Source organism: Anabas testudineus, chromosome 7, assembly GCF_900324465.2.
Source record: "Anabas testudineus chromosome 7, fAnaTes1.2, whole genome shotgun sequence".
In the NCBI taxonomy this organism is placed as follows: domain Eukaryota; kingdom Metazoa; phylum Chordata; class Actinopteri; order Anabantiformes; family Anabantidae; genus Anabas; species Anabas testudineus.
Window position 1 is genome coordinate 6,865,406 of NC_046616.1, and position 15,154 is coordinate 6,880,559.

Sequence of the window (15,154 nt, forward strand, 5' to 3'; positions counted from 1 at the left end):
CAAAAAGAGAAACAAAACAACCACAAACCACAAAAATGATCCCAAAGAAACAAAAACAACATGAAGATAAAATGTAAACTAAACTAGACATATGTAGAAGATAAAATGATCCCAAAAAGCTAATAAAAAACACAGTATGACCATGAACAGTTGTTCACAAAGGGACATGTGACAACCAACAGAAGACAGTAAATTATACCATAAGGACAGAAAGAAAAAGAAAAGAGGAGGTGGTAGAAGAACATAAACTGAATACACTGAAATAAAAGTGCAAGTATGTTAAAAAAGGACTCTATTACAAGTTCTTTACTCATATTAAAGTAATTTGTACATCCTCTGAAATGTACTTTTAGTACAGGAGCAAATTCTCCACCAACTTCAATCTGCGTTACTGATTAAATTAAAATGTATGCAGGTCTACTCAAGATTTGTTCGACATGTGTTCATAAATAACTTTTCTCCAAAAATCTGAAATATTCAGGCCGTTTTACATTTCATTGCAGATTCAAGAAGAGAATAACTTCAAAAGCCTTATTTTTAACAATTTAGTTTTTAAAAATCACCCAATGTGTAAACAACACATATATTGTGTATTAAGAATCAAATTCTACAAAGTAACTAGTCACTAGAGATGTCAAATATTTGCCTGGAAGTAATGGCGTAATTAAATACACCATTAATGTAAGAAATGTCTGTGAGTGAATCTTATTGTTTAAAGGCACACTTGAAAATTTGTGAACCTATCATTTACATTACTTGAGTAAATTAGTTACTTTCCACCTCTGGCTAGGTTTTTTCAGGAATTAAAATTAATTATTAATCTTATTCAACCTTTTCTGATCTTAGGAGTAACTAAGTGTGGCCCCCACTCCACATAGTAGGTGGCAGTAGTGCACTTTAACGTTGGAGGCCACTCGCAAATAAAAATGAGAGGAAGAAGAAGAGGTCGGAACCATTCGTGTGAGCCGCCGTTTCTGCCGACCCCTATGCGGTGTTGCACTTCTAACGGAGGAAATGGCGCCCGTCAGGTGCTGCAGGGTTAACAGTAGCCAACCAGTCAAGTGTCCTCGAAGTTGACACGTAAGCTAATAAACTACGGACCGGGCTCAGCAAGCATAGAAATATGTTTTTAAGTGAGGGGAAACCTAGTTTGTCTCGGATATTGAAAACATAACAGGTAAGAGCTGCTGTCAGACATTTCATCTTCTCTCTCCCAGGACAGAGATCGTTAGCTCAGCGGCTAACAGGTTAGCTTTAATCCCATAATCTCAGTAGTTAACCTCAGGGTGTTTGTCCCTCCTCGCGTCGGTGTTTTTATCTGGGTGACGAGATTATGTTTCTCCAGGCTGTTTATCCAATTTTTCAGTGTGGTTGATATTAAACGAAATACCACGTGTAATGGTAAGCTAAACAGTTGGCCACTGTTTGTTGATCTGCAAAAACACCCATTAGGATTTCTTTAAATCAGAAAGAGGTCACAGAGGGGCAACGATATGTCCGACATCCATTCGCCAATCTTTATTAAGTTTCATCTACATTTCACTAGTCACTCATTGTGTGATATGATGATGCAAATCCAAAAAATGAAGGTTATCCTTGTTGCCTCCCCTCCGACCGCTGGACCTCTAATTACCAGGTCCTATGTTAATATTTGTAATGTGGTTATTGTTTTTATTCAGATACTAAACATGCCAGGGTATCTGCAAATTTTGGAAAAGTCTTTAAAGAGTAAAATTACAATTACTTCTATATTAGGTTGGTACAACTTTAGGGTGTGTGCATTGAAGACTGATACACAAAATGCAAAATGTAGTCTTTATTATCCTGATTTAGTAGATTATTTAAATACCTCTTTACATAATAACTAAACACATAACTAAATGATGATTTTGATGATGATAATTTTTTTTTTTTTTTTTTGTCACAGGAACAACAGAATTTGACATTTGGAGACATTGCTGGCACTGTAGGCGACTTGCAGAGGAATGGCCAAAGATCAGAAAGCAAGCAGGGCAGAAACATTTGTACTAGCTGGGTCAAATGGTCACAATGGCCAACAGTGGCAGACTGGTATGAACAACGTGGTCAGTCAACCTCCAGGCACTAACCACATGTCGAGGATGGCCCGCATTGCCTCAGATGTCAGACATAAGTGTGCAGCCTATGTGCTAGCGCTGAGACCATGGAGCTTCAGTGCCTCACTCACACCGGTGGCCCTAGGAAGTGCATTGGCATACAAACTAGAGGGCTCTGTGGACCTGGTCATCCTGATGGTGTGTGCAGTGGCTGTCCTCGTAGTCCACGGGGCAGGCAACCTTGTAAATACTTACTATGACTTCTCCAAAGGGATTGACCACAAGAAGAGCGATGATAGGACTCTTGTGGATGAAATACTGGCACCACAGGATGTTGTTATGTTTGGAGCATTGTTATATTCTTTGGGGTGCTTGTGTGCCACTCTGCTGTACTTCCTATCCACACTTAGACTGGAGCACCTGGCTCTTATTTACTTCGGAGGCCTCTCCAGCTCTTTTTTATACACAGGAGGTGAGTACAATTCTAAGTTGGATTTATTGAATTTCTGCTCCATTGTTTATCACTAAACGCACACACACGTATCATATGTTTAAGCTGCATTAGGGAACATTGCTCGTAAGTCAGAAAAATACGAATTTGCTTGCTATGCTGTGAAAATGGATACAACACATTCATATTTAACATTGTGGTGCTTTGGTCATGTTTTATTACAGAATAGCAAAAAACAAACAGACAAACAAACAAAAACAATTGATGCAAATAACAATGGAAAAACGTGAGTAAGTGCATATTCTACTGCACAGAGCATTCAATCATCTGCATTGAAAGAATCATTCCATTCAAAACAATTCAAAAATTCCTTGCATAAATTCAAATATTTTAGTTTTTACTTGTCAAATTTTTGAGATAATTAAGTTTCTTTCAGTTTTGTTGCTTAAAGCATGAATATTTTTGAAATGCGCTTTTATGACAGAGAAGTTAGAAATCCTGCATGAAGAAATCTGAATCTATCTACATGGCTAGATAGCGAGTGAGGACATTTTACTTGACATTTGGAAAATGCTGTTGTGAAGTAAATGTTACTTCATCGCTGCCTGTGGGTAGCGAAGTGTCCATGGCACACATTCCCTGAGAATTGTATTAGCTGTTTTTTAGGATGGGATCCTACATTTGTTGCAGCCTCACTTTATTAATAATGATTCTGTGTTTTTACTATAACTAGACTTTATAAAGTGTCATTAAAGAGTAAAAGTCAGAATATCGCAATCTCTGCAGCATTGACTTTTAACCTTTTATATTAATCTCTCTATAACTTTTTAGTGTACAAACTTCAACAGAATATAACATTACAAATAGTATTAACCTATTAGCACACTCTCAGAAACAAGTTGAAGTGTTTGTTTACATCAGTGTTTCTTTAGAGTTTGTCTGTACTGTTAACTAAAACACAACAATTTACTTTCCTAATATACACATGTAGAAAAAGAGAGATAAAATTAACGTCTCAGTGCTTTATCTCAGTACTTGATGGCAAATTGTTGACAAATAATGAAACCAAATGTGGCTTCTTCTCACCAGGCATTGGTCTCAAGTACGTGGCCCTGGGAGATGTGGTAATTCTGATCACCTTTGGTCCTCTGGCAGTCATGTTTGCCCACGCAGTGCAGGTTGGCTACCTGTCGGTGCTGCCACTGGTCTACGCCGTTCCGCTGGCCCTCAACACAGAAGCCATCCTACACAGCAACAACACCAGAGACATGGACTCTGACAAGCAGGCAGGCATCGTTACCCTGGCCATCCTCATAGGCCCCACGCTCTCCTACGTCCTCTACAACATCCTGCTCTTCGTCCCCTACGTACTCTTCTGCATCCTCGCCACCCGTTACACCATCAGCATGGCGCTGCCTCTGCTCACGCTGCCCATGGCCTTTCCCTTGGAGAAGCAGTTCCGCAGCCGATGCTATGCCAAGATCCCCCAGAAGACGGCCAAGCTCAACCTCCTCATGGGACTTTTCTATGTCTTCGGGATCATTCTGGCACCTTCGGGCAGTTTGCCGTTACTGTGATTCATTAGCTTTGACATTTCATATTTCCTTGTTTTTAATACTAGTTTATGTAACAGTTTTATTTGTATGAGGAGATCTGAGGGCTTTCACTGGCTTTAATTTATTGTTAAATTTATATGTTGACCAGAGCTTTAGTTCAGGTACTTTTGTGTCACTGAAGGAATATTGAAATATATTTGTTTCAGTATTGAGCCCGCTGTAATGTGTTGGTAAAAGTGAGAAGTGTATTTTGTAGAGGTGGGCAACATTTGTATCATAAGGACAGACAAAAAAACCTACAGTTGCCATATTTGTAGTTCTATAAGACACAACATTTAACATCTTAAACACACATAAACTATTATTCTCAACATTTTACTCTGTATGCTACAAACTGTTTATTTGTTTATTTGTGAGTATCTTTTTGGAGAGCCAAATAGTATTTGATTGGATTGTAATAAAACTCAGTGATGCTAATGTGCCATGCCTTCATTTCGGACCAATGAACCAATTCACTTTTCTTTAGGCCTAAACAAAAATTATTTAATTCAACATGCAGGTGAGAAATCTGATGGTAAAAAATGCATAATAAAGGCTTAAAAATGTGCAGTCTTAGTATTTAATATGTCAATTCTACAAAACAGGTCCTACATTCCCCATTCTTACATTAAGTTGAGGACAACAAAGTTGTTAAGAGGAGAACAGCTGTTCTCTTCTTATTGATTATTGAATGACGTAATCTTGTATAGTGATGTGCACTAATCAATATTATTGATTACTCTAGAATTCTCTGGAACATTGAGAGTGTTCAAAACAAGGTGTCTCCTATTTTACCGTGATACCAATCATTGACATTGAATGTGTGCTGGAGGTTATCACCCTGCATATCACATATCTTCAAGTTAATTATTAGACTGTCATTAGCTTTTAAAAAACCTGTAACATCTTGAACCTTTAAGGTGAGCTCAGAAAAACTTTCCATTCAGTGTTTTGTAATTGTTTTGACCAGAACCCAGAGGAAAACAGTGGAGAACAACAAAAAGGTGTATTTGCAGGGGATGGACTTTATGTTGTGGTGTGTTTGTCAGCAGGGGGTGGTATTGGACAGTTGTTAAATCAGCAGCCACAACTGTTACTTATAATCTGTTAGATTATTGGTTATCTGTCTATAATAGTCAAAATCTGTATTGATAATTTGGCTAGACACTGTGACTGTTGTTGGTAGAAACCTCAGGAAGAGCACCAGAGGAGGGATACTTCTTCCAGGTTGTCAGCAAAGTATATTTACATTATGGAGAATGACAACCTTATAGAATGATATGAATAATTACTTTGCATGTAATCCTTGCAGTATGTCCTATTATTTGGTCTCTATTAAGGTGCAGGCTTTTGATGTTAGCGACAGTATTTGAGTTACATTTGGATTAAAATTCTCCAGCTGGTTTTTGGTGAGAATTTCACCTCAAGCCTCATTTTCATAACCTTTCGGCTTCATCATGCATCTCTGTGGGCTTTCTGCTTTCCACTCATAGCCTGAAGACAGATTGGATGACCTGAAAACTGAGATTGCCATTTCTATATTTTAAATGTTGTAAATCGGTGAATAAAATAAAGATGTCACACTTCAAATCAAAATTTGTCTGTTGTAGAATATGACCACGCTATTAAATTATTTTGCAAGAATGGCTACTATGACGTGCTACATTTTGTTGACGAGTAGTTACAAATAATTCTTCTTCTTCTTTCGGCTTTTCCCATCAGGGGTCGCCACAGCGAATCATCCTTTTCCACCTAACTCTATCATGAACATCTTCTACCCTAACATTAGCCAACCTCATGTCCTCTGTTATAACATCCATATATCTCCTCCTTGGTCGTCCTCTTGTCCTCCTGCCTGGCAGCTCCATCTCCAACATCCTTCTACCAATATATTCACTATCCCTCCTCTGAACATGTCCGAACCATCTCAGTCTGGCCTCTCTGACTTTGTCGCTAACACAGGCAACGTGAGCCGTCCCTCTGATGTACTCGTTCCTTATTCTGTCTAACCTGGTCACTCCTAAGGAGAACCTCAACATCTTCATCTCTGCTACCTCCACCTCAGCCTCTTGTCTCTGTCTCACTGCTACCGTCTCTAACCCATAGAGCAGAGCTGGTCTCACCACTGTCTTGTAGACCTTTCCTTTGAGTCTTGCTGACACTCTTTTGTCACACAACACTCCTGACACTTTCCTCCACCCGCTCCAACCTGCCTGCACTCTCCTCTTCACCTCTTTTCCACACTCTCCATCACACTGAACTGTTGACCCCAAGTACTTAAACTCCTGTACCTTCTTCACCTCAGCCCCCTGTAACCTAACATTTCTACCTTGATCCCTCTCGTTCAGACACATGTATTCTGTCTTACTACGACTGACCTTCATGCCTCTTCTTTCCAGAGCAAACCTCCACCTTTCCAGCTGTTCCTCCACCTGCTCTCTACTCTCACTGCAAATCACAATGTCATCCGCAAACATCATTGTCCAGGGTGATTCCTGTCTGACCTCATCTGTCAGCCTGTCCATCAACATAGCAAACAAGAAGGGACTCAAAGCTGATCCTTGGTGTAGTCCCACCTCCACCTTGAACTCCTCTGTCTGACCTACAGCACATCTCACCACCGTCATACTTCTCTCATACATGTCCTGAACTAGTCTGACGTACTTCTCTGCCACTCCAGACGACCTCATACAGTACCACAGCTCCTCCCTCGGCACCCTGTCATACGCTTTCTCTAAATCTAAAAAGACACAATGCAGCTCCTTCTGACCATCTCTGTACTTTTCCATCAACATTCTCAAAGCAAAAATGGCATCAGTGGTGCTCTTACGGGGCATGAAACCATACTGCTGCTCACAAATCTCCACCTTCTTCCTAAGCCTGGCTTCCACTACTCTTTCCCACAGCTTCATTGTGTGGCTCATCAACTTTATTCCTCTATAGTTGCTGCAGTTCTGCGTGTCACCCTTGTTCTTAAAGATCGGAACCAGAACGCTTCTCCTCCATTCCTCAGGCATCTTCTCCCTCTCTAGAATCCTATTGAACAAACTGGTTAGAAACTCCACTGCTGTCTCTCCTAAGCACTTCCACACATCCACAGGTACGTCATCAGGGCCAACAGCCTTTCCACTCTTCATCCTTTTCAGAGCCTTCCTAACCTCATCCTTTCCAATCTCTGCTATTTCCTGCTCCACAACATCCACATCTTCCTCCCTTCTTTCCCTGTCATTTTCCTCATTCATCAGCTCCTCAAAATACTCCTTCCATCTTTTCTGCACACTCTCCTGGGTTGTTAGCACCTTTCCATCTCTGTCCTTAACCACCCTTACCTGTTGCACATCCTTCCCATCTCTATCTCTCTGTCTGGCTAGCCTGTACAAGTCCTTCTCTCCTTCCTTTGTGTCTAACCTGTCATACAGCTCATCGTAAGCTTTCTGTTTGGCCTTTGCCACCTCCCTCTTCACTCTACGCTGCGCTTCCTTGTACTCCTGTCTTCTTTCCTCAGTCCTTTCTACATCCCACTTCCTTCTAGCTAACCTCTTCCTCTGGATGCATTCCTGTACTTCCTCATTCCACCACCAAGTGTCTTTACCTTCTTTCCTCTTTCCAGATGACACACCTAGCACCTTCCTACCCGTTTCCCTGATAACCTCTGCTGTAGTTTCCCAGTCATCTGGAAGTTCATCCTAACCACCAAGAACCTGTCTCAACGTCTGCCTGAATTCCTCAAAAGTTTCTTCATTCTTTAACTTCCACCACTTGGTCTTCTTCTCTGACTTCCCTCTTTTCTTCTTCCTGACCTCCAGAGTCATCTTACACACCACCATGCGGTGCTGTCTGGCTACACTCTCTCCTACCACCACTTTGCAGTCACTAACCTCTCTCAAATGACCTCGTCTACATAGGATGTAGTCCACCTGCGTACTCCTACCTCCACTTCTGTATGTCACTCTATGTTCCTCTCGCTTCTGGAAGTAGGTGTTGACTACAGCCATTTCCATCCTCTTAGCAAAGTCCACCACCATCTGTCCTTCCAGATTCCTTTCCTTCACACCAAACCTGCCCATCACCTCCTCATCACCTCTGTTGCCCTCACCAACATGCCCATTGAGGTCTGCTCCAACAACAACTCTCTCTCCTCTGGGGATACTCTCTATGACCTCATCAAACTCACTCCAGAATCTCTCCTTCTCTTCTAACTCACAGCCAACCTGTGGCGCATACCCACTGACTACATTCACCATCACCCCTTCAATTTCTAGCTTTATGCTCATCACCCTGTCTGAGACTCTTTTCACCTCTAGAACATTGTTTACAAACTCCCCCTTCAGGATCACTCCTACCCCGTTTCTCTTTCTATCCACACCATGGTAGAACAGTTTGTATCCTCCTCCAATACTACGTGCCTTGCTGCCCTTCCACCTTGTCTCCTGCACACACAGAACATCTACCTTCCTTCTCTCCATCATGTCTGCCAGCTCTCTGCCTTTCCCTGTCATTGTGCCAACGTTAAGAGTCCCTATTCTCAGATCTATGTTCCTGCCTTTCCCCTTCTCTCTCTGACCACGAACCCTTCTGCCTCCCCTCTTTCTTCGACCAACAGTAGTCAAATTTCCACCGACACCCTGTAGGTTAACAGCATCGGTGGCGGTCGTTGTTAACCCGGGTCTCGACCGATCCAGTATGAAAGTCTTGTGGATGATTCGCATGGTTATTTTGGCAATTTTTACGCCGGATGCCCTTCCTGACGCAACCCTCTCTATTTATCCGGGCTTGGGACCGGCACAGAAGTCACTGGCTTGCAACCCCTGTGGCTAGATTGAGTAGTTACAAATAATTAATTTTGCTTAATCAAAACTTTTAGAATAGAGCAGATTTAACTGTTGGGTGATTTGTCAAATTAAATTCTCATATATAAAGTCGTTGTCGCCTTGAGTCTGTACATTAATTGAACTTAATTAATTAAACTTACTTGAGCGTTGAGTTTGTGTACTTCTGCAATCCCTGGCTATTTGTAAACATTTTTATAAAAATAATGTTATTTGTTGTGTTGTATTGCATTTAAAATGTATATGCAACAAAATATCACTTCCCCTTTACCTATATAACAATGTTTATGCATTTTAGGGCTAAAATAATCTATAGATCATATTCACATGTTTGTGAGATTTCTTTTTAAATAAAATGTAGGATATGTTTTTACGAGGCGTACGTGAAGGCAGCGTTATTAGTGACGCAACCTATGGGCGTGTTGTCATGGCTATGAGCTGCAAAACCTTTCAGTGTAGTAAATACTTATTTGTACCTAAACAAGTCTTGTCAATGTTGGAGGATGACAGCGACATGGAATAATATTTTAACACAGAGTAAACAGTGTTGACAAAGATCAGGTAAGTAGCTACCTTACGATAGAAGTTGTTTCAATAACAAAAAATGACGGCAAAACATGAGTTAGCTAGCTAGCGTCAGCGTTAGCTAACGTTATTAGAATGTCAACGCATCCTCTCCTATTGCAAAGCGACGCAGAACTCAGTTCACAATTTGGCCAATTTAAGGTCGCTCCGGTTATCATTACACTTTACAGCATTTCTCTGACTAATTAGATGTTTGAATGTGATGTCAATGCATCACTTCTATAGTTAAACATGAGACGTGTTAATTATTTCTCCCTTAGACGAACCCGACAAGGGAAATAACGGTAACGTTACATGGTGGTGGGCGAGGGAAGGATGGTTAACGTCATCTGTTAATTTTAGAAATTGACATTTAGGCTATTTTAAGAAATCATTTTAGGTAGTTGTGCTTGTCGATTACGCCGATTGGTTTCACTTAACCATTTAGCAAAACTGTTTCATTTTCATTTTTTATAGCAAATGCCTTTCACGTTAACCAAACAGTAAATTGCTTAATTTTTGAATGACGTTTGGTGTTGCGTTTCCACCACATGACAAAATAGAAAAGTAATAGGGCTTTTGCTTGACTAGCTAGTAAGCTAACCTAGGCTAGCAGACTAATGGGGTTGTCATGGTTGTTTTACAATATCTGTCAGCACTGGTCAAGTTGTCAGTCTGTACATTACATCGTGTTGTGGGTCCCAACAGACTTAAGCTCAAAAATAAATGATCATGGCACATTTAAACCCATTTCAATAATGACAGGAGCACTGTTGGAGAAATCATTACCCACAGTTGTTTCTTCAGGCAACTGTTGTGTGTCTTGCTGAACTGACATCTGTTATGACTGTGATATTATGAGCTGGTGCTGTTCCAGGAGACCCAACCCTGTGCACCTGTCCTTTCTCTGGTCATTTGGTACTGGGGGAGGACATAGTCAGGATTGCTGACAGCCACACCTACTTGGGAGCAGGGAGAAGTTCCATTTATCTGATTTTTCTTATTCTTGTTGTCTCTCGTTGTCTTCCCAAATCTAAATCTAGCAAATCAATTAAGCTTTGAATATTTTCTTAATTACATCACAGCACTTTGGTTTGACTTTAGAAGAAATTTGGAAGATATTGCGTGAAATGTTGAAAGGTAAGACTTAGGATAACTTTTGGAGTAGTACTTGTTTTATGGGACATTTTGCTGTATCATTGTATGTCTTAAAGCTGGTTTAAATGTCATTAATTATCCAGACTGTGTTTAAAGTGCTTTTGTTTTAGATATTATAATATCTTTACAATGAATGTAGAACATAATTGGTGCAAATTATAATCCATCTTGTGGATTATAGTCACTTTGGGTTTAACTTTTCTTTACACTTTTCATTAAGAAAATTATTGGACTAAAATCTAATAGAAAGAGGCATTCCTAGCTGGCATGCTTGTGTAAAATTGAAATGCTCCTACCAGTCCAACAAACTGCTGCTCAGTGCTGACTGGTTTGATTTATATAAAGGCATCTTTTCTTGTAATGTCTTTGGCTGCATTAGACCACTGCAGGCAGTGTTGGATATGAATGAGCTGCTACAGCTGCTATATGACAAACGGAGATTTAGAGTATTTTAAGATTACATTGATTATTCTGGTATCTAAACCTGCCAAAACAGAGAGTCTCATACTAGTTTTGTTTATAATATGTTACCCAGTAGAATTTCTAGAACTATTACAACATCAAATTATAGCTAAGCAGTGACAGTGGGTAATATCTGAATTGCCCACCCTGAGATTTATACAGTTGGGCAGTTGACACAGGCTGCAGAGGGGAGACTCAGCCCTAGATGTGGTCAGACTCTTTATTATTTCCTTACCAGGATCGTTTTAGCTGGACTTGGGATTCAAACACTCTTCTGGCCACAAGCCAGCCATGTAATGGTAACAAACATGACAGTTTGAGGTGCAGTGTATCATGCTGCCCTGAGTGTCAGCACCTTAGAGTCATCCAGAAAGTTATACGGTGTACTGGGTTGACAGGTATACCTTCCTAAAACTAAACCTGTGTAATAAAAATCCCCCCTTCATGAAGAATATAATGTTCAATTTTGTGTTTTAGAGAAATGTTGAATTAACTGTGTAATGATTTTGTAGTGTCTGATACTGTTGAGTTTTATACATTAAAGAATAGCACAAAGGACTGGAATATAAATTAGTAGCTGATTTGATTTTGCAGCCCTACACATGCCCACTCTTTCCTCTCGTCTTTTATGATATATAAACCTTCCAGACTTGGTTACCTGCTACCTTGCAGCTTTAACCCTCAACTGTCCTCTTTCTATGGTGGATGCCATGTTCTTTTGTTGTGTGTTTGTTGGAAGAGGAGCTGTGTGTGTGTGTGTGTGTGTGTGTGTGTGTGTGTGTGTGTGTGTGTGTGTGTGTGTGTGTGTGTGTGTGTGTGTGTGTGTGTGTGTGTGTGTGTGTGTGTGTGTGTGTGTGTGTGTGTGAATGAATGCTTCCTATTATATGATCTAGACCAGCAAGTCTATTACATGAACAGCCACAGCTTTGTTTACAAGATATGAGAGTGGTGGAATAAACCTCACTATAACACTGTGTCTCAACAACTTCCTAAGCCCCCTTCTAGTCACTGGCTGGCCGTATCCCAGCACTATTATCTGTACATTCATGTTTCTGGGAAAGCATCAATAAAATGGCATTTTGGCTTTGTCTTTGGAACCATATTGTTGATGTCTGCCACAGCTGTGGCCACATTAAAAGGCATTGTTCAAGGCTAGGAAAGCACACACACGTACACACACACTCTCCCTCTTCCTTGTTTTCCGCCTGAGCCTGGAGGTGACTCTACTCTGGTGTTGCTGACAGCTCACCAGCAGCAGTTGCACAAACCAGTTTGCGACTGAAAATGAACATTATGGCAGGTGTCCATTCATCAAAATCTCCTTCAACCCCACCCCTTTCCTTTTCCTGAGCTACCCCCCCCCCCCCCCCCCCGCGCCCCCAAAAACCCCCATCCAGACCCTCCCCCTGAAACAAATGCCCCTCCTCTCTCCCTTTCTGTCCTCTGCTTGTCTGCTCATTGGCAGAAGAGCGAATGCTGTCCCCACGGGGGTATGAAAGAGAGAGCTGTGCATCCTTATGTAGAGCTTGATGCGCATGTGTTCGTACATATTGATCAGTAAACACACAGTCTTGGCTTCACACGCGTGTTAATGAAGCTCACGTCCCCTTGGTGATGGACTACAGCGTCAGAAGAGTCCCATGCGGAGCAAAGCCCATTGGCCTGTTTTCATGCGAGAGCAGGAGAACGTCGACCTGAATGCAGCGCTCATCAGGCAGCCGCTCGCACTGGCCATCCTCCTCCCTCTCCTCTTCTCCTCCTCCACGGTGGTAATCCTTGCTGACACAATGCACAAAGGACTAAATGCTGGCTGCATCTCTCCTCTCATCCAGCTCTGATCTTCTACAGCCGGGCTGTTTTCCTGTACAGCAGGACGCTGTTTCTCTAAGACTGCTTTCCACTGTACATCACATCTCTGGAATACCAGCCTGGCTGCCTCCTCTACTCCTCCGCCCCCTGTATCCCCTCCTCCTGCTTGGCTGTTTCATTCAGGGAGTGCATCAGAACAGGGCTCGAGCCCTGAGGAGGTGTTTTTTTTTGTCTCGCTGGAATCTGGTGGAACCACTGGTAGCCTTTTTATTTTTCATCATCTGATGTGTTTATGTAGCAGGAGGCAGGAGCTGCTTCCTCTCCTGCTCTATTTTTGTCGGTCTCTCTATTCACCTCAGTGCACATCACTATACCAACAGGTAAACCAGCTTTAATTTTCAAGTTATGCCATTCATTCTATTTGGGTAATGCTAGCACGCCGTTCTTGTAGGACAGTGCAAATATTGGTCCCACTAGTCTGAATCTTATCAATGTTACTGGTATTTCAGAAATAACATTAGCCACACAGTATCACTGCTCTTTAAATGAAATATGGCCGCTTGTGTTTTCATCAGACTGTCATGCAAATGTATAAATCTGGTGGAATAACTATTCAATTCCCAGACGGGTAAATGATCATGTGCAAAGACAACACACCTGCAGCTGGTATGCTTCCACAGTCATGTTAGTATAGTTGTGCCACATGCCATTGCAATCTGTTTTAAAGCTAGCAGACATGCTAAGCAGGCAGGCAGACACCTGGCTGCGCTCGCTGCTGCTATCAGGTTTGGTGATGATCAAACAGTCAGGGATGTTTGTCCTGAGCTGCACTGATGTTAAAGATGTCAAAGTGCAAGTAGGTTTTCAGCGTGTGAATTCTTGATTATAGGTGGTCTTATCATGGCATGTTTAGTGCCCAGGTTAGAGGTATTTGAGTTTATTAGAAGTAGCTACTATAACATTTGGTAACTGTAACTATATCATGTACACAGTGGTTATGATGCTGTGGGAATCACTATCAAAAATTATTTTAATCACATTGTGTAGGTGTATGATTAATTTAAAGACAGTGTTCATGTTACTACCAGTACTTGTAGCATTGATTTTGGTGAAGATATGATCAAAGCTTCATCTGTTGTACAACATAATACATTTACCTGTAATACAGTACTGCTGCTTTATAAGTTATTTGCTTTACTCTGCCAGCTTGTATTTTTCCGACAGGGCATCACGCTTGTCCAGTCCTTGAGCAACACCAATCACACACATACACACACATACACACACACACACAAACACACAAATAATCATTTGAGTAGTGGTAGAAAAAAACAGCATGTTCCAAAACAAAGAGCAAAGTTCACACCATCTGGTTCACTCCCCCGTTAGTAGGATGACCGCTTCATAGTGTTCAGGACTTCAGATGGTCCTGCTGGTTGACCTGGGATATTAGCAGTGCAAGACTGAGATCATACAGCAGTCAACATGTTCAAAAGTGGGTTGAAGATCATAGGCAGTGAGTATAATAATTCATGGAAACTAAATCTAATAATCGGTGATGACGTGTCAATAGAAGTGCAGTCAGTGTTCTTAGGGAACATGGTTTGCTGTGGTTGAATTTTTGTGTAATGCTCCAGTTTGCTGATAGGAACAATTCTGCTGCTATCAAGTTGCATTTTAAATATTCTATTGCAGCCTCCAAAGCTTTTTTAAGATGTAAGGATGGTAACAGGATGGTAGTAGTAGCACTGTAGATTTGTATAATTGTATTGTTATATTTGAAATTTCAGTAAAATGGCTCAAAATGTTGTTTTTCTTAATGTGGATATTTAATATATTTAGTCTACAGTGCTTGTTTTAGTGAGATATGAGAAAAGATAGGTAGGCCAAGCAGAAGACCTAAATGGATAGCCTTCTTTTAGGCCTGTCACCCCCTGTGACAAAATCTTTGTAAATGTGTTAAATAATCAGGGTCCTTATTGATTCGTGTGAATGTCCCCTGGTCACCAGATGTTTCTGTTCTGTTCTCATTAGACAGTGAGGATAGAAGCCAGCCACACCACGTGTCACAGGATATACAGCTCAAGTAGGCCTTTGCTGCTTCACACAGTAGCACGTATCTAATGGCACTGGGTCTGCCAATAATAATACTCCTGACTCATTTTCTGTTTTGTAGCTGCTCAGTGATTTTTACCACAGTGCACAGCAGGG

At 41.1% G+C, this 15,154-nt stretch overlaps 2 protein-coding genes across 3 annotated transcripts in view; both read left to right on the forward strand.

Moving 5' to 3' along the window:
- The first annotated feature begins 983 nt into the window (after positions 1-983).
- ubiad1 (UbiA prenyltransferase domain containing 1) lies at positions 984-5,736 on the forward strand. The gene is made up of 3 exons (XM_026369073.1): positions 984-1,177; positions 1,928-2,547; positions 3,616-5,736. The coding sequence occupies exons 2-3, from the start codon at positions 1,986-1,988 to the stop codon at positions 4,101-4,103; spliced, it is 1,050 nt and encodes a 349-aa protein (XP_026224858.1). The 5' UTR covers positions 984-1,177; positions 1,928-1,985; the 3' UTR covers positions 4,104-5,736.
- A 3,632-nt stretch (positions 5,737-9,368) lies between these two features.
- mib2 (mindbomb E3 ubiquitin protein ligase 2) overlaps positions 9,369-15,154 on the forward strand; it is a 36,658-nt gene continuing 30,872 nt past the window's right edge. The window contains exon 1 of one of the 2 annotated variants that reach the window (XM_026367103.1): positions 9,369-9,511. Coding sequence is in view for 1 of the 2 variants with exons in the window: in XM_026367102.1 (XP_026222887.1) it covers positions 14,429-14,459 (31 nt within the window). In the remaining variant the exon portion in view is untranslated. Of the gene's footprint in view, positions 9,512-14,360; positions 14,460-15,154 lie in introns of those variants that run through there. The other variant, XM_026367102.1, reaches the window with a different exon arrangement.

What these genes read in the sequence shown, in the direction of transcription:
- ubiad1 (XM_026369073.1), top strand. Translation starts at nt 1,986, where the DNA reads ATGGCCAAAGATCAGAAAGCAAGCAGGGCAGAAACATTTGTACTAGCT. An exon ending in CTCTTTTTTATACACAGGAG is followed by an intron (nt 2,548 to 3,615) that starts GTGAGTACAATT and finishes TCTTCTCACCAG; the next exon opens with GCATTGGTCTCAAGTACGTG.